The sequence below is a fragment of the Podarcis liolepis genome (genome assembly GCF_965112155.1).
Source record: "Podarcis liolepis genome assembly, chromosome: 17".
Lineage (NCBI taxonomy): Eukaryota > Metazoa > Chordata > Lepidosauria > Squamata > Lacertidae > Podarcis > Podarcis liolepis.
In genome coordinates this window covers 21,559,214-21,577,953 of record NC_139571.1, presented here as the reverse complement: position 1 = coordinate 21,577,953, position 18,740 = coordinate 21,559,214, and the positions used below count along the sequence as shown (strand labels likewise).

Sequence of the window (18,740 nt, the reverse complement as noted above, 5' to 3'; positions counted from 1 at the left end):
AAGATGTAAGCTTAAAACCTCTATGAGGAGCAATGCTCAGCACTCAACCCCCCCCCCCAAAAAAAAACCTGGCAAATTAGGAAGACATCACTCTTCTGTATTTTAGTATAAAATCTATTTCATTTCTCTTTTATAGACCAACCCAATTTTCCCACATCTGAAGTTAACTATTCATTCTAAACAGCTCATTTTCTGTGCAGCATCAGTGGTCAACTCAAACATCACTTTGCAAGATCTGCTCATGGGGAATAGCCAACGAAGCCTTTTAGGACCTTTCGCTGGTTCCAAACCAGAGCTCTCACCTTCCAATGTCTTCTCCCCTTACATCCTCGGCTGGCAGTCCACTTAAATAACAGGAAATCACTATTTCTTCGTCTCCCATAATTGAGGAATGACACTGCTAGATGATCTACAAATTCTGCAGTTTTGTTTTTAAGATAACCAATTATCTAGCAATATTCGATGTGTGGTCAGCTTTCACAAACTGGAAAGCAAACAAGCGTGTAGACGGTAAACATAATAGATTTCAGGAACGTCTTTATTGGAACTCCTATGAAATACTTGCTCAAAGGGCAGCCTGAATCACGATTATTTAACAACCATGGATCTTTATTGGTGGGGTAGGGTACCTCAGGTCTGGATCCAACAGCCCACTGCTTTCAAAAGGGTGGTAGCCAATGTTAATCATATTCAGAGTAGAGCCACTGAAATGTTAATTGATTTCAATGGGTCTACTCTTGAGTGTGACTTTGTTGGGTACCACCCAGAGTGCATGAAGCAGCACAGGAAGAGAGGAGCTGGGAAGGGAAGGGCAGTAGCAGCAAAAAGAATATGGTCTGCAAGTGATCCATTAAAGTGGAGAATCAATGGCACAAAGCAAAGTCAATCTAAGCAGATCAAGGACATAGCAAAATTAAACCTGAATTTATTTCCTAACATTACATATTAAAAAGCTATGAGATACCAGAGGGTTTATATTACAGGGGTGTCCGGCGGGGGGGGGGGCAGGGAGAGGAACAGTATGATTTTGTGGCACAGGAAACATAAAATCTGAGGGGGAAGGGGGTTGGAGATTAGTGATGTTCTGCTTTCTTGGGCTTATGTACAAAAATGGGAGGACAAGACCTTCTTTATGCATAAGTGATTTCATAATTCTTAGCACAGGAACCATGAGAAGGTTTGTCACTTTCAAGAAAAGTCTGATTGGGGGTAGGGGGGCAGGAAACATCCTTGTTCAAAAACAGTTCTGTCTTAGGAGTTATACGTTCTGCTCTGACAAGTCCAATTGACATGAATGTTCAATAATAAGTTTCCTTGAGATCCTTAACAGCAAAGGCGCTCTGGTGGTTGGCAACAGGCTGGCAGATTCAGCTTCTACACTGCTAGGCTGATTTCCTATGCTAGATGAAGTACCACAGTCTGTCAAAGTAGGGGTGTGTCCGTTGGCTGCTCCTTGCGGCTGTACATCCCCATTTGAAGTCACATCTTCTACCACCATCCTAGTAGTTGAAGTAACAATGCTGTCCTTGTCCACACTTTCCAGTTCATCAACTCTGTCATAATTACAGTCTCTGGCTTCCAAGAGCGATGAAGGAGACTCTGCCTCTCTCTCATTTTGCGGGATCGTAGGACTCCAGGAAATGCTACTTTCATACTCTGTGTTCTCCTGGATCTCAGTGTCCTTATCACTGTCACTGTCAATTGTTATTACCACTGGAGAAGAAAACGGGGAAGGGTCAATGTAGTTCTTGCGTGGCTTCCTCTCTCTTTTCCTCTTCTTTTTATGATGCCTTGCCATTTCAGTGGCTTTCCCTTCATAAATAATCTCCACGCTTGGGCTCCTTGATATTTGCATCCTTCTCTTGTGCCGACTCTCGGCCTCAGGCTGTCTGTCCGATAAGCTCTCTTTCTTTTTGTCAAAGCCCTTGTATTTTTCAAGGGTGCTTGCATCTTTTGCCGAAGAGGCTTCCTCACTTCCTGCGTGGGCACTCTCCAGGTGACGGGTTTTATATTTCCTTTTCCCGCTGGGCTTCTCAGATCGCACTCTCTCGGGCCCTCTGGGAGGAGTCCTCGACCTGCTGCTGGAGCGACTTCTTGATCTGCGCCTCTCATAATAGTAATACCTGCTTTCTCTGTCACCTCTTGGGTTTCGAGTATTCATCTGTTCAGAAAAGGACTGCATTCTGTAGTCAGGGCTGGCAGACTGCCTTGAATACCGAGCTCTGGCCTGAATCCTTCTCCTGTAAGATGATTCATACCCATCTCGGGCTGAATTTCTGCTGTAAATGGTGCACTCCCATTTGTACTTGGCGTCTCTTACGTAACTGTCTCTTACGTAGTAATCACTGTCTTTGCTCTTTGATCTGCTTTTGCTGTTGTCGTTGCTGTGTGATCTAGAACGGCTTAGATCTCTAGATTCAATGCTCTCACTACTCACAGAAAGAGCTTGGCTTTTCTGAGACAGACTCTTGTCCCGGGTTCTTGACCGCTTCTTGTCCTTCCTATGCTTATGTCTGCTACTGTCTCTTTTCCTTTTCCGTTTCTCCATACTGCGATGCTTCCTCTTGCTTTTCAGGCCACGATGCTCTCTGCTACGTGAATGCGATTCACATTTCCTCCTTTTGGATAAACTGTAGTCATCGTCACCATCTCTTTTTGTAGGGGAGCTTTGTAGCCAAGGTTGGGTATCTGGTTCTCTGGTTGTACTACTGCCCTCCTTTTCACTCCTTTTGGATTTCCTTTTATTGGATAGGGATACGCTGGCTTTATAACTGGTGCTCCCATTTCCAGACCCGATGGAGAACGGTGATGCGGACCCACTGGCATCAGTGTCACTAAAACTGTGATACTGGATGGGCTGCACTGCCTTCACATCTTTGCTTTTCTCGCTGGCAGATTCCTCAGAGTCGGAAGACAGCTCCACTAGTTCGGGCGTTCTCTCTGCTAACGGCTTCACGTAGCCAACAATAACACAGTTGTCGGAGGAATCGCAGCTGTCACCATTCATCTCCACGATAGCCGGTAACTGAGCCTGCAACTCAACTGGGTTAGCAGAGAGTTCTCCATCAGAGCTTTCCGAAGTGTCCAAAGCAGTAGATACAGCGGCACGAACCTGCTCTGAAGTGGAGTACGATGGACCAGGCGTCTCATCATCCCATGGTGCCTGACCAATACCAGCTGCAAAGGAACTATGGTCTGGTTCTTGAGCATCTGCCTCATCTGGAGAGATTGTAATAATGGAGGAATCAGACCGGCTCCCTTCTTCGTAGGATGGAGCAGGGCAATCATAATTTGCGTGCTGATCGTATGCCTCTATGTTAAAGGGGCATCTGGCAAAGCTGATGAATTCGTGCAGAAAGTGCACCGTACGATGAAGTAAGAAAGGCTTTAAGTCGTCAGCAAATGCCTGGCTCTCCAAATCGTATCTGGTCACATTACTCATGATGATATGCTGCACAATGTTGACCAGAGACCCATGAGCGCCGAACAGGACTGTGAGCTCACGCTTTAGCCATGGAACGAGCCTATGGAGGCAGGCAGGATTCCTGCGGAAAAATTCAGCCGATATGTCTCTATAGCGCCCTCCGTCCTCAATGCTCCTGACACGTGTGCCAGAGCGGTACAGAGCTCTTCGGAAGTTGATTATCTCCTGTTCTTGAATCTGACGCATGGACCTGCCTTCTAAACAGGCTTGTCGCCTCGAAGCTAGACGCCTGATCATTTGCTGCATTTCTGCATTTCTCTGCCTCGTCGTCTGGCTGGATAACCCCTCAAACAAAATCCCATTGTCTGGAGGGGACACCGTTGTTCGAGAAGAGGAACTTCTCCGGGGATAAGCTGGCGTGCGGCGCTCCCTTGTTAAAGTTGTCCGGTAACGGAATCGCCTCCCGTCAGGATTAGCGAAATAGTCCGTGTCTGAAGGCCGGACTGTATAAACCTTAAAGTCATCTTCCGATCTCATGCTGTGCACAATGGAGTGGAAAGGCTGTTTGCAGAGCGGGCATTCAGCCTTGTTTTTGGACCACTCCTGCACGCAGCGAAAGCAGAACTTATGCCAACAATGGTCCAAGTAGGCCACATTTTCAAACTGGTCCAGGCAGATCGGACACTTGGAGTCTGGTGAGGAATCTGAAGACATTGTCTGATGCAGCTTATCGGTGCCAACTTTGGGTGAACAGCGATCCACCGTGAAGTCTTCTGTCACCGATGCCACATTCTGCAAATAAGAAAAAAGAGAGGCAATGATCCACGTGCACTCAGCAATCTGTGATCCAAATCAATGATCCAAATCAGTGTTGAGTTAGCTGGAAGTGAAATTACACAGTGTCAGCCAACTGAACCTCCAACCACAGAGAAGGGGAACCTCTGGTCCATGAGCTTAATCTGGCCTGCAGCCCTGGAAACAGTCCCCTATCATTATCCCTAGGCCATGCACCATTCTCTCATACCTGTTCTCTTAAGTCCACAGTTGCAGAAAGCTATTTTTGGCTGATGAAGCAGAGAACGCCATCCCTGCTTTACCAGTCCAAACAGTTTCTATACTGACAGCAGAAGAAACATATTCCATGTCTCCATAACCAGGACGGCAAAGCACAGAGGGAGAAAAAGCGCAAAGAAGAGAAGAGGCAGCAGTGAAGCTGGGTCTAATCACAACACAGGATACAACACTGCATCAATATTATCTAAATAATGTGTCTGTTAAAGGAGAGGCCCTTGACAGCTGTCATTTCAAATTTTGGTGCTTTGGTCAACATGAAAGCCCTTAGCACAAGGTGGTCCAATGCACAGCCTAAGGGACACATGCATCCCTCAAGGTATTTTGGGCAGTCAGTTCTCAGCATCATGCTGCCTCCCCAAAGCTGTGTAAACGATGTGCCTTACTTTGGGAAGGAGGCTTGAGGGCTCTGACAGGGTCCTACAATTTGCCCACTTTCTTCCCAAAAGCCTAGTCATCAGTGCTTTTGCCTTCCCTGCACTACTTCTGGAGCCTCCTTAAAACACCAATTCAGATGCGTGGAAGCTCTATGAGGTTCAGTTACTTTTTAAGCTGCTGGTTTTGGCTAAGAATATTAATATTTTGTTTTATTTTTTTGGAACGCCCTCCCATCAGATGTCAAGGAAATAAACAACTAACTGACATCTGAAAGGCAACCCTGTATAGGGAGGCTTCTAATGTTCGGTTTTACTGTGCTTAATTTGTTGAAAGCCAACCAGAGTGGCTGGGGCAACTCCCCCCTCTCTCTAATATATATTATATGACTGGTTATATATTGGTTATATATATCATTGGTTTCCTTACAGCCAAGCGGTATGCACATTGTGTTTCTTGTACATAATGATGATAGTGACATTGATGACAGGTGAGTAACTACATAATGTTTAGAAAGCAGCCTTGTATACGGAAGCATTTCAAGGTTTAGTGTTTTATTATGTACTGATATATAAGAGCGGCTGGAGCAACCTCCCCCCATATAATATAATATTATGTGATTGGTTATATATATTATTGGTAATATATATTTCTGGTTTCCTTACGGCATGTACATTGTATTTCCTGTACATAATAAGGAGAGTAGTGTTGCGTCGAGCAATAATAATGACAATAACAACAATTTATTATTTATACCTTCGCCCAACCAGGCTGGGCGGCTTCCACCAAAACATTAAAATACAATAATTTTAACCAAACCCCCGCTTTCTCCACACCACCTACCACACTCCCAAGGGGAGGGCGAGGGGGGGTAAACCTTAGACTGACACCGGCGACCCAGGGGAGCCAAGGAGCATCCAGGCGCAGGCGCGAGACGAGAAAAGCGAGCGAGCGCCGGGACGACTGAGTGGCCGTGTGCCGTTAACAGCGGAGGGAGGGGGCCAACGGAAGCGGAATGCCCGGATGACACGACCTTCTCTCTCTCCCCCCCCCCCAGCCCAACGCTCACCTGAGCCTTCGATCTCTGGCGCCGGGGGCCGTTGGCCCCGGAGGCTCGGCTGCGAAGCTCCCGCGGGTCACCCATCGGCGTCGAAAGCGGCCGTTGGGCGACAGCGGCGGCGGCGGCGGGGAGGCGGCTCCTCAGGACGGCTCTGGCCCTGGCCGACCCGGATACGCAACCTCTTCCCTTTCCGGGTTAACAGGAAAACTTATTAAAATTACCCCTGCGTTGGTTTATATCACTCACTCTCTCACACCCCCCCCAGACCCCTTTCCCCCAGTGACGCCACAGTCCTGGCCGTTTGCTGTCAATCAAGTGAAGCCCCCCTCCCCCAGCCTTATAATGTCGGTTTCTGGCCAGTTTTTTTTTCCCCGTCCAACTCCCAGCCCACACTTGCAGATCTCTTCTCTCTAATATCTATCTATCTATCTATCTATCTATCTATCTATCTATCTATCTATCTATCTATCTATCTATCTACTGTCTGTCTATAAGCCATAATAAATAACAAGATGAAAGAGGAAAAATCTTTTTAAATAATTCCTTAAAGATCAACTAAATATAAGCTTCCGTGTGTAATAATCGTCTACAAGCCAGTGTCTCCCAAACGCCGCCTCTTTTTGGACTACAATTCCCATCATCCTTTGCTACTGGTCCTGTTACATAGGGATGATGGGAGTTGTAGTTCAATCACCGCGGGAGACCCAGGTTTTAAAGCCATGCAGATATTGAATTAGATAGATAGATAGATCAGCGAGCCTTCCTGGCACTATTTTTTTAAAAAAAGGATGAGTGGGGAATCAAAGCCTTCCTATATAGAAACCGTTTCCCCAAAGGCGCCCGCCGTGGGTCCGGGTACCACAAGCGAGCGGGGAAGCGAGGCTCCCTTTTGGCGCAGGAACCGTAGCATCCCGGAGCATCTCTCCTTGGAAGCAAGCCCCGGAGCTCCACGAAGCTTGCTTCCAAATAATTGGATCACAAGCGTTTTAAAGCTGCGATCCTATGCACAGTTTAGCTCGGGAAGGAGCGCCGCGCGGGACCTGAAAGCAATATGCATGCTGAATGCTTCTTCAGGGAAGGGAGAACTCGAACCCAGAGCCAGGCGTGCTCGGTAGGAGCTGAGCCCCGGGACTGGTACTCTCGGCGGGTTTGCAGCCGTTGGCGCCTCTCCTGCGCGAGAGAGAGTCCCGATCGCGCGTGGGGTCCGAGGAAAGGGTTGCCCTCGAGCAACAGGACGGGTTGAGAGCTTTGCTCCCTTAAGGAAAATGGCTCCCCGGGACGCAGCCACTGGTTCCCTTTCCTGTTCACGCAACTTCCCGAGACTCCGCTGCGGGTTGCGAGTCGGAGGGAGCGCGAGAATGGCGCAAGTCAGCCGGAGGACGCTGGAGTGGATATACTCGCTGGTAAGGCGCCCGTTGCGCCCCTGTTTCTTTCTGGCCTCTTCCGTAGCAAGCAGGGAGTCAGGCTCCTGACGCCCTTCGTGGCAACGGGAAGTTTGGTAGGCGGCGGTTTGGGCTGCGGTCCTGTCCCGTGTCCACCACCGCTGCACTCAATGAGGCTGGTTGCTGTGCAGACAGGCGCAGGATCCTGCATTACTGGGCTGCAATCCTATGCACGTTTCCTGGGTACGCAGGCCAAGGGCGCATATGCTGCAATTCACAGAATTGAAGAGTTGGAAAGGACCCCGAGGATCATTTAGTCCAACCCCACTGAAATGCTGGAATTAATGAATATACAGCTGTCCCATATGGGGATCGAACGTTCCAACCATGGCGTTATCAGCACCAGGCGCTAATTATAATATAGGTTTTTCATTTGGAGCACTGGCCCCAGCTGCACTGCACTTTTTGTCTGCGGCTAGTGCAAGGGTGCAGAGGGTTGTTAGGGGAGTCCTGTTCCCCTTGCAGAAATACAATGTGGTGGTTTCACAGTCTCCCTTCCCAGGGAACTCTGGGAATTGCAGCACTATGCCCTGTATAGGGGTTTCTCTAGCGACTCCTGGCACCCTTAGCAAACTACAGTTCCCAGCATCCTTTGGCAGAAGCCATGGCTATTTAAAGTGGTTTAATGCATTTACTGCTTTAAATGTATGGCACAGGGCTGCTTAAGAATAGCCATTTTATTCTGCTTGGAAACAAGCCTCCCGTGTCAAATGTAAATGTCTATAAACACCATTTTATTCTGCCTTTAACAGATTCTTCTCACCATTGTATTGCTTTCATGGGGATATGTCATTTATGCAACACGAATAGCAGCCAAATGGCAGCTGAAGGAAGACTACCCTGCAGAAACAAAGAATCTGTGAGTCATTCAGCAGCAAAACATTCCTACAAGCCATGAAGCAATGTGAAGATATCCACAGTTGTTTTATTGCGGTTGGAATGACTTGTGAAAAGAATCTGAATTCAAAGATAGCAAGAAGATTTACAAAAAAATATATAAAAATACTGAAACTTCTCAAATCAGGATTAAAGCAAGAAAACACCTGGAAGGAATTTATGTTCTCAGTCAATGAAAAAGAATGTTCTCTTTTCACATTCCTGTCTCTGCTAACATCAACTAAGAATACAACTTTTAGAGTTCAGATCCATTTCACTGATTCGGATACACTTCACTTCAAGCATGAGGCTTTAAGTCGGCATCCTAAAAGAGCCTGTTTTAAATATCTGGATCACTTCTGAACAGATTTTATCAGCAAACCTGATTTATCACATGTATAGTGAAAATGAATGAAATCCAGTAGTTTTTCCAGGCTTCCTAACGTCTTTTACTCTTTCTGAAACCTAAAAAAGGAAAGTGTGTGCAGTGCTTAGTGTCAAACTACCATCTGGGAGACAAAGGTTCAAATCCCACTCAGTCATGAAGCACACGGGTGAAACCTGGCCATCCTCTCAGCCTAACATATTGGCTGAAGTTTTGTTGCATTTCTTTTATAGGTTTAATTGTATGCATTGCTCTTCTTTCGTATTTTATACCATCCTTTGTGCTTTTAAATTTTCTAAGTCACTTGGAGATGGTTTATGTGTGAATAATGAAAGGAACAAATAATGTCCCGGAGCTGTTGTAAGGATGAAATAAAGAGGAGGTGAACCGTCTCCCACCTTGAGCTACTTGGAAGAAATGCAAGAATAAATAAAATTCCAAATCAGTTCGCATCTCTTCTCCCTCCTTTGAGAAGTTCTCCTTCTCCCAAAACTGAGCTGATCTTCCTTTTCCGTCACAACCAGTCTGATCTTCAACCTGAAGTTTAGAATTGATCACTGTTTACTAATCTCTGTTCGACAGCGATAGCATTCAGCATGGTCTTGCTGTCTGTTGTGAGAAATTTCTGTAAGAAGAGAGTGCATAGCCTCAGGATCACCACTGTATCTCTCCTTTCCACTTGGCTCAATGTGGGCAATTGGCCCTGATAGCCAAGCACAAAGAGAGACTTGCCACACCTAAGAATACTCCACTAACTTTATGTATATAGGGATTGTAGGTTGAATGACAAACTCATTATTTTAAGGTGGAGAGGTCACTCCTTAATTCCATGTTCAAAACAGATTATAGAATTCTACTGTTGAAGCAATAAATTGGTAACAATGCAGCTGTAAATTTTGTTGCTGGATTTATTTCAATAAAACAGTGATCATATATATAAGTTGTTTTAACAGCCCAGACACAGAAGTGTTGGAATATCTGAAAGCAATATAATCATTAATATTTACAATGCAATATCAGTAATCTATTAAGAGATGAAAGGTGAGTAGTAACAAAATGAAGGGCCGCTCTACTTCTGAACAGTACGTCCTGCATTCCAGCCAGAGCTCGATTTTTCAATGACTAATCTCAAATGACAATACACGATTTTGAAGAAACATTCTTACTCCTCCCCATCCCGATAGTTTACATTGCCCTCAATTAAGCAGAAGTATATGCTTATCAAATCCTTGTAATAAAAGATCCTATACTTTATAAGGTCATTTTAAAGGGTTATTGATTTTTTATGGCAGCATAATTTATATGTAAAGTGTAGCTTTAGTTTCTTTTCCTGTTTGCTTTGTTCAGGTATCAAATGGCTTCATTCTGCCATCTTTTAAAATGCTGGTTAAACTGTTTAGTGTATTACACTTCATGACCTGAATAGTTTTAACTGATGGTTGAAGCCTGCGCTCTTCCCCCCCTCTACCCCCCAATACAAGCCAAGCTGCAATCTCTCCTTGGCCTGCATCCGGAATTATAATGAGTGAATTCAATAGCAACACCTACAAGAATTGCACTGAGAGACCCTGAGCACATTATCACATGCCATCCCTTTCTTTGGAGTAGGCAGTCCATGCTATCAGAAAATGCTATTAATTCGTAAGATTGTTCACTGCTGTGTGCCGTGCAGGGATGTTCCATTACTGAACAGCAAGTCAGAGAAATAATATGTTTATTTCAAAAATGAAAAGCCGTAGTCTTTTCTAGTAGTCTGGAAGTCATCTTTATTGTTAAATTTGATACATCCTGAAGACAGACACGCGTCTGTAGTTTTCCAAGTTCTTGAGCCTCTTAATGATGGCTGCTGGGTATATCCAATGGGGGAACTACTTCCCCCGTCTCCATAATTATGTCACCCTAAGAAGTTAAAAGAAATCATAATTTTTGTTGTAACACAGTTGTTTTAGACACCGAATGAAGTACATACACATCCTTCTTCAGTACCAATTTTGTTCCTATTTTGGTACATTTTGGAAATACTTTCTTGCAAATCAGAAATTCCAACTATATAACTGATTTACTAAACTCACTCTTTCAAAACCACGTATAGTTTGCTATACAGGCAACTCTTGACTTACATGGGGTTGTGTCCCGGGGATAGCTCCTAAACCCAAAATCGTGTATTGACAAAACCCATTGGGTTCAAGGGCGGGTGGGATTGCCAAAGTCCTTTTTCTCAGGCACCTGCTTATTTATTTTTTTAAATTGCCAGGTGCATAAAGCTGGATGTGCACAAGTTAAATGCGCGTAAGTTGCTATTTACCTGTACCATAAAAAACAAAGTCTTCCTAGAGCAGAGAAATAAGTATGCTCCAAACCTGCTCTCTGTGAGTGAAAATGCTCACTCTGGAACTGTATTTCTCATACCAGGAACAGAGAAGGACTCTTGTGTATTTACAGCAGCCCCACAGAAACAACAAACACACTGTTTTCAGGGGCCCTATACATGTGGGCCGAAAGGTTGCAGGTGGTTGGATGAGAATACCCTCATTCATGGTCCTTCAAGCTCTACAATTCTATGACCTATAGGTAAAAGTTTTAATATGTGCTACTGGTTTTGTGCTTTACCTTACCCTGCATACAAAGGGTAGGTAACCACTTTCAGCTCAGTGGTCCCATTCTGTCATGGGCAGCCCCTCCAGAAGCTGCAGGACAGGGTGGGAGGTTGAGTAGCCAGAGGCAAAATCAGACCTGGCCAGTAAAAAATGGGCAGAGCAACTTGCCTTTGTCCAGTAGGATACCTTTGTCACACAAAAGCCAGAAGTTTCTCTATACACACACATACCTCTCCTGAGGGAGATCATCATGGTTCATGAACATATTTCAGGCTGGTATAAGCACCTGAAACTGCAGAGCAGTAACACTGATGGATATGGCCTGAGAGGCCATAACACAGGACTGGATGGAGAGACCCAGAGGGCCTCATTGATCCCTCAGGTCTGAGGTTCTCCACTCCTGCTCTGCGTAGTCGCTTTATTAATTCTTTATACAGCAGACTACCAAAGGAATAAAAGCAAATTTTACTCACTGGGTATATCTTGGGCTTCGTCTCGACTATTCCGTATGGCCGACGCTGTGAATGAAAATAGCAATCTTAAGGATTCTAAGGGAAGTCGCCATTCTGGAAGCTCGTTGGGCATTTGTTATACCCTGTCCCATCTTAATAGCTTTTCAGTCCCTTGTAGCTTGCAACTATTTTGCTATGCCGAAGCTCATTGTGCCCTCTTAAGTGAGCCAAAGTCCTCCACAGCTGAGAAAAACACACACATCCCAATAGAACGCTTCACTCCCATGAACAGGAAGATGCAATCTGATCTTTGGCATTAGCACAAAATTACATGTACTTGTTTAGCTATTTACACTGCCCTTTTCTAGGCAAAACACCTTCAGAAAGCAGCTTAAAAGTATAGCAAGCATATCTACAGTGCCTAATTCAAAAGCAACAGTATATATGAGGAATTTTAGCCAGTAAAAGGTATTTTTTTAATGGCAAAAGAATTTAAAAAATTGACACTGAATGTACTGTTAGTGCAGTCAGCTTTGACAATCTTGTTAAGCTGAGTGGGAGGAGAGGAGAGGAGAGGAGAGGAGAGGAGAGGAGAGGAGAGGAGAGGAGAAGAGAAGAGAAGAGAAGAGAAGAGGGAAGAGGCTGTATGGTGCTTCATCTGCCAACCAGTAACTAGAAATGTCAAAGCTCATCATTTTTGAAGGTTTCAGGCAGTGACTTGGCCTTGGCTACTGGATACAAAGTGTCCTGTTGTTCTAACTCCTGTTCCCCAAAAGGTAAGGGCACCTTTCAACTCCTTAAACCTGGGGGACAGGAGTTAAACTTTACAGCCAAGATGTTGCTGGAGGAAAATGATGTCACACAGACAGGGAGTCCAGCCTCCTGGGCTTAAGAAGTTGGTCGTCTGTTTCTAAACAGCAACCTATTATTTTCAGCAAAAGGCAGGTTGGGGATGTGGAGAAAAGCATCACAGAAAAGGTGCCTATATATATTGTATATCCATAAATCTATGCTCATGGCTAGGTCCCAAAGCTGTATTAACAAAATGCTACAAAATACATACCGCTAGGTGATACTTGGTGTAATAGTGGGCAAGCCAAAAAGGAATAAGGAGCCGAACTACAAGAAACTTTGAAGCTTTGTAGGTTTTGAATACCTAAAAACAAACAGTTTTTTCTTATTAGTTCCTGACATCTTAAGAACTTTGATATAAACAATATTTTTTTCCATTCATAAAAATTAAAACAAATAGTTTATGATTAATTCGCGCCAGACTTTGGGCTACTTCGAGTGCCACAATATACCATGGTTAGTCATAAGAGGAACAAACTTCGGCAAGGCTTGGGGTTGTAACCTCACGCCTTCTTGTCCAGCACAGCTACAAGAAGTTCATTGGAAGGTAAAAGCGGCTTATAAATGTAATAAACAAACAAATAACTGCGCACTAAGCGAATTGGCAAATAAGCAAGTAAAATAAATGAATACGTAAACAAGGTTGTTGTGAGTGTGAAACCCATATGCTTGAGCTCCTTGGAAGATAAATTATTATCATTTATTAAATTTGTACACTGCCCCATACCCACTGCTCTCCGGGTGGTTCACAGGATATAATCACAATATAAACACACAGAAATACATAATCAAAACAAAAACCACCCAAAGGGGTTTATAAATGTAACAAACAAATAGGTAACTACATGAAACCGCTGGGTGGGGTTGTCAGCAGTATACTAATGACACTCGGCTCTATTTCTCCTTTACATCTGCAGCTGAGGCAGTGGAAGTGCTGGACCACTGTCTTGTCTCAGTAATGGACTGGATGAGAGCCAACAAACCGAAATTCAATCCAGATAAGACAGAGGCACAATTAGTGGGTGGTTCCCTAGACTGGATGGGTGGGAGGTTGACTGCTCTTGCTGGGGATACACTTCCTCTGAAGGAGCAGGTTCGTAGCTTGGGGGTACTCCTGGATCCTTTGTTGTTGCTTGAGGCTCAGGTGGCCTCAGCTTCGACTGGTGGCCCAGCTACACCCCTGTCTGGACAGGGATCGCCTACTGTTGTCTATGCTCTGGTAACCTCATGGTTATATTATTGCAACCTCATGGTTATATTATTGCAAGGCATTATACGTATGCCTTCAGAGGGCTGCCTCTGAAGATAGTTTGGAAACTTTAGCTAATGTAGAATTCAGCGGCGGTTTGAGCATATTGCACCAATCTTGGTCCGACTGCACTGGCTCCCAATTAGTTTCCAGGCCCAATTCAAAGTGCTGGTTTTGACCTATAAAGCCTTAAACCGCTCAGGACCACAATACCTCAAAGACCGCCTCTTCCCATATGAACCTACCCGGACCCTGAGATCATCTTCCGAGGCCCTTCTTCGTGTGCCTCCTCCTCTGGAGATCCGGAGGGTGGCAACACGAGAACGGGGCCTTCTCTGCGGTGGCTCCCCATCTCAGGGCGGTTCATAGGATAAAATCACAATATAAAAACACAAAAATACATAATCAAAACAAAAACATCCCAAGGTGGCATATCAATGTAACAAGTGAATAAAACAACTGCGCGCTAAGTGAACTGGCAAGTAAACGAGTAAAATGAACGAATAGGTAAACACAGGGCTGGATTTAGGTTTGATGAGGCCCTAAGCTACTGAAGGTAAAATGTGGAGCTTTATATGTCCAGCTGTCCTTTATCAACAACAAATTGTTGCCTGTTTTTTGTGTTGAATTTATGCTATATGGTAATTTATGGACCTAATAGGTATCTAAAGCCATTTGCACATAACAAATAGGAGCCCACACAACACAAAACACTGTTGCTGTATGTAGGTTTTATTTTTATCTTATATTTTGGAAATGTACATCCAGTGCCTTTTTTTCCTTTAATTTTTTTGGGGACCCCCAAGAGAGTGGGGCCCTAAGCTATAGCTTGTTGGGAGGATGGAAACCACGTGCACCGCCTGGAGCTCCTTGGAAGGCAAGGGCAGATTAAATGAATAAATCACTGTGCACTAAATGTATTGGCAAACAAACGATGGACCAATGAACCAGGGCCGGATTTCGGTTTGATGAGGCCCTAAGCTACTGAAGGTAATGGGGCCCTTTATATGTCCAGCTGTCCTTTGTCAACAACAAATTGTTGCTGTTTGTTTTTTGTGTGTGTTGAATATATGCCATACGGTAATGTATGGACCTAATAGGTATCTAAAGTCATTTGCCACTGTAGCTGTATGTAGGTTTCATTTATTTATCTATCTTATATTTTGGAAATGTACATCGAGTTTTTTTCCTCTTTGGATTTTTTTGGGGCCCCCAAGAGAGTGGGGCCCTAAACTACAGCTTGTTTAGCTTATATGTAAATCTGGTGCTGCAATGAACCAATACCTAAACCAGGCATAGGCAAACTCGGCCCTCCAGATGTTTTGGGACTACAACTCGAATCAACCCTGGCGATCAATGGGGTGACAGATGTCGCAGCCAGATTTCTTGAATTTCTGATTAACCCTCAAGAAAGGAGGACATTTTCGCTGGCCAGGTTTAATTTAAATCCATCAAACCTCCTTTGGGGAAGGTTCTCAGGCAGGGTGGAAGGAGAAAGAACTTGCCCATGTGAAGACCACCTGGTGGAAACCCTCACACATATGGTTCTCAATTGTAAACTATATGCTGATCTCCACCAGCAATTTCTAGATCAACTCTGTATCCCCCAATGGAAACCAGAGTTGGAGGTCGTACATTTTCTATTACTGGGGAATGATCAGGAGCTCACCAAGTTAGTGGCTAAATATCTCTATTTGGGTCTTTGCCGTCAAAATACACTGCAGACGTCTGATCTCCCTGGAGACCAAGAGATGTGACGATAGACTGCCCTGCCTCCTTTCTTTGAGCAAATGTTTGTGCCACTGTAAAGGTAAAGGGAGCCCTGACCGTTAGGTCCAGTCGTGGCCAACTCTGGGGTTGCGGCGCTCATCTCGCTTTATTGGCCAAGGGAGCCGCCGTACAGCTTCTGGGTCATGTGGCCAGCAGGACTAAGCCGCTTCTGGCGAACCAGAGCAAAGCACGGAAACGCCGTTTACCTTCCTGCTGGAGCGGTACCTATTTATCTACTTGCACTTTGACGTGCTTTCAAACTGCTAAGTTGGCAGGAGCTGGGACCGAGCAACGGGAGCTCACCCCGTCGCGGGGATTTGAACTGCCGACCTTCTGATCAGCAAGTCCTAGGCTCTGTGGTTTAACCCACAGTGCCACTGAGGAAGCAGTAATTCTGTATTGATTTGTTTTGGATGTTTGCATGTGATGCCAAGGAAAGGTTTGACGACGACGATGATGACGACGACTACAACTCCCATCATCCCTGACCACTGGTCCTGTTAGCTAGGGATGATGGGAGTTGTAGTCCCAAAACATCTGGAGGTCCGAGTTTGCCTATGCCTGACCTAAACCCTTGGGCCTCCCTCCCTCCCCGCCTCACCTGCTGCCTCCAGAGCCCGCCAGGCTTGAGGAACCCCTCCCAGAAGCCTTCCACCAGGCCGGGCTTCCTCGGGGGCAGGACGGGCTCCCTGGGGCTCAGCTCTTGGTCCTTCAGCCAGCGGCGCCGCAGCGCCCTCAGCTGCTCCAGGCGAAGCTTCTCGTCGGCCGTGTAGCCCATCGTCGTCCCCTGAGGGACGATGCCGCCGCGGCCCAGCTCCGAGCCCGGAGGAGCCATTTCCACACGCGTTCCGCTCCCGGCCCCGCCGCGCGACCTTGCCCGGCAGCGGGCAGCAGCAGCAGCACGGCGACCGAGGGACAGGAAGTGGCGTCACCTTCGCGCGCCGCCGCCGCAGGACCCCATAGAGATAGGAAGAAGGGAAAAAAAGGTAAAGTGACACACGGTTTCATACTTCCGGCGATGCGGGATGGGTTCTTCGTAGGCACCTTTCCCCCTCCCAGTACTTTTCAATGTGAGTTTTTTTAAATTAAAAAGGTGATTTTGTTGAGAATCCAAAACGCAGGAAGCGTGAAAAGAAAACCCCAGTAACGTCTTTCTATCCGGTTTTTCAGGAGGGAGAACGGCTCCCTGCTTTGCGTAGGAACTTAGCATTTTGCCCCGGAATCTGCGGCTGCTCCGCTGCTATGCATGGCTCTACCCTTTTTCTGGCTCTGGGGGGCGGCGCCTGCATCTTGAATCCAGCAGAAGCGGATCAAACAGAGCAGAGAGCCGAGCTTTCCCGTATATCACCTAAAAGAGCCTCACTTGAATGTCTGAGGTCTCCTCCCGTATTGTATTGTATATTAATTTCTATTTTATTTACGTCCCACCTTTTTATTTTATGTTATTATTTTATATTTTTATTTTATTTTCACCCCACCTTTCTTCTTCAAGAAGCCCTGATCAGATTCAAATTCATGGCATCACCAGCAGCCAGACTTGCTTTGGTTTAGCTGTTTAGCTTCAAATCACCAAGCGTCACTGATGTGTGTTCAGTAGGGCTTTCTTCCGAGTAGGCGTGGTTGGGCTTGAGCTGTTAAGAATGTGGGGATGAGCTGCATTTGCTGAACTATCGGGACGTGTTGATAAATGGATTAGAACATCCATCCATCCTTTATTGGCATAATTTAGACAATAAAATAATAAAAGAGAAAGAAATTAGAAAAGGGGGAGGAATCCTAAAACATTGGCGATTAGAACCAAAGGTTGTAGCGACCCTTCAGAATGCTATAGACTATTTCCCTCTGTAAGGATATGTTATTAAAAGATGCAGTGGGACAGGGCTGTTTTTTTTTTCTTTTTGAAATGAGGAGTTTTTTGTTGCTGCAGAAAGCAGCAGGCAAATAGCACCCTAATTGAGCCAATGTAAAGTCAATTGCTCTTATACCTGCGACCATCAATTGCTCTTATACCTGCGACCATCAAGTTTTGCATACAGTGGTACCTCGGTCCGCTAACCCAGAAATAGTACCTCAGGTTAAGAACTTTGCTTCAGGATGAGAAGAGAAATTGTGCGGCGGCAGCGGGAGGCCCCCATTAGCTAAAGTGGTACCTTAGGTTAAGAAGAGTTTCAGGTTAAGAACGGACCTCCAGAACAAATTAAGTTCTTAACCTGAGGTACTACAGTGGATGCTCGGGTTGCGAACGTGATCTGTGCGGGAGGCACGTTCGCAACCCACAGCACGGCGTCTGCACACGCGTGGGTTGCGATTCGGCGCTTCTGCGCATGCGCAAAGCACGATTTAGTGCTTCTGTGCATGCTCCAAAACTTGGAAGTAACCTGTTCTGGTATTTCCGGGTTCGGCGTGGTGCGCAACCCGAAAATGCGCAACCTGAAGTGTCTGTAACCCAAGGTATGACTGTATTATATTGTTGAATTGCAACCAGTATTTTCATGATGGTTTTTAACTGGGGTACGCCAGTAAGGGGCCATGTTTTGCTTAAAAAGGTAAGTTTTTAAAAAACATGTCCGTTAATTTCTCTGTCTGTTCCCAACCTGGCGCTCTCCAGATGTTTCGGATTGCAAAACACGACGACAGCATCTCTTACTTGAGAGTAAGATATATATCTTTATACAGGCTTCACAGGCTTTGTGAGAAGCACAAGATCCCGATGTCATGATTCCAAGGTACATGACAATGCAAGAGGTTCTTATCCAGACGGAAACTACAAAGCTGTCCCAACAGTTGACACAAAGTTTTAAAGACATGGGGAAAGCTCAGTCATGAGACTCTCTTGCCCTATAGGACTGCTGCACATGGGTCTAGGCCTATGCTTCTGATCCCAACTATGGAGGTGATGCCTAGTTCTTGACCACAGTATTGTGCTCTGCAGGAGGGCCAGTGGAGCAAGTTGGCAGATCTGATTCCCCCTCTCCAATATCTAGAATCCCAAGGGGAGGACCACCATCCCTGGGTCCCAGCCTGCCAGACGCCCCCTGCTCCTGCTCCTTGCTCCTCTTCCATCTGGGTCAAAACATGCGAGATCCTGATGGAACCAAGGTGTCTGTGGTAGAAAACATTCCTTGATCTGTTTCTCCTGCGCGTTTTTCAGACTGTGTTCTGGTGTTCCTTGGAAGCTTATCAGAGG

General features: G+C 45.6%; 2 protein-coding genes across 4 annotated transcripts; both read right to left on the bottom strand.

The window, feature by feature from the left end:
* Positions 1–520: 520 nt before the first annotated feature.
* Positions 521–9,530, bottom strand: TOPORS (TOP1 binding arginine/serine rich protein, E3 ubiquitin ligase). Of its 3 annotated transcripts, none has more exons than XM_083481271.1 (3): positions 6,412–9,530; positions 5,940–6,371; positions 521–4,216 (listed from the first exon to the last, which is right to left on the bottom strand). In XM_083481271.1, exons 2-3 carry the CDS (start codon positions 6,012–6,014, stop codon positions 1,259–1,261), a joined length of 3,033 nt encoding a protein of 1,010 aa, XP_083337397.1. In that variant the 5' UTR covers positions 6,015–6,371; positions 6,412–9,530; the 3' UTR covers positions 521–1,258. The 3 variants fall into 3 exon arrangements, with proteins under 3 accessions (XP_083337397.1, XP_083337398.1, XP_083337399.1); XM_083481272.1 differs by having other exon boundaries at positions 5,940–6,375; positions 6,412–7,330; XM_083481273.1 differs by lacking the exons at positions 5,940–6,371; positions 6,412–9,530 and adding an exon at positions 5,714–5,842.
* An 844-nt stretch (positions 9,531–10,374) lies between these two features.
* NDUFB6 (NADH:ubiquinone oxidoreductase subunit B6) lies at positions 10,375–16,475 on the bottom strand. The gene is made up of 4 exons (XM_083481274.1): positions 16,155–16,475; positions 12,746–12,838; positions 11,704–11,748; positions 10,375–10,532 (listed from the first exon to the last, which is right to left on the bottom strand). The coding sequence occupies exons 1-4, from the start codon at positions 16,386–16,388 to the stop codon at positions 10,467–10,469; spliced, it is 438 nt and encodes a 145-aa protein (XP_083337400.1). The 5' UTR covers positions 16,389–16,475; the 3' UTR covers positions 10,375–10,466.
* Between the last annotated feature and the right edge of the window lie 2,265 nt (positions 16,476–18,740).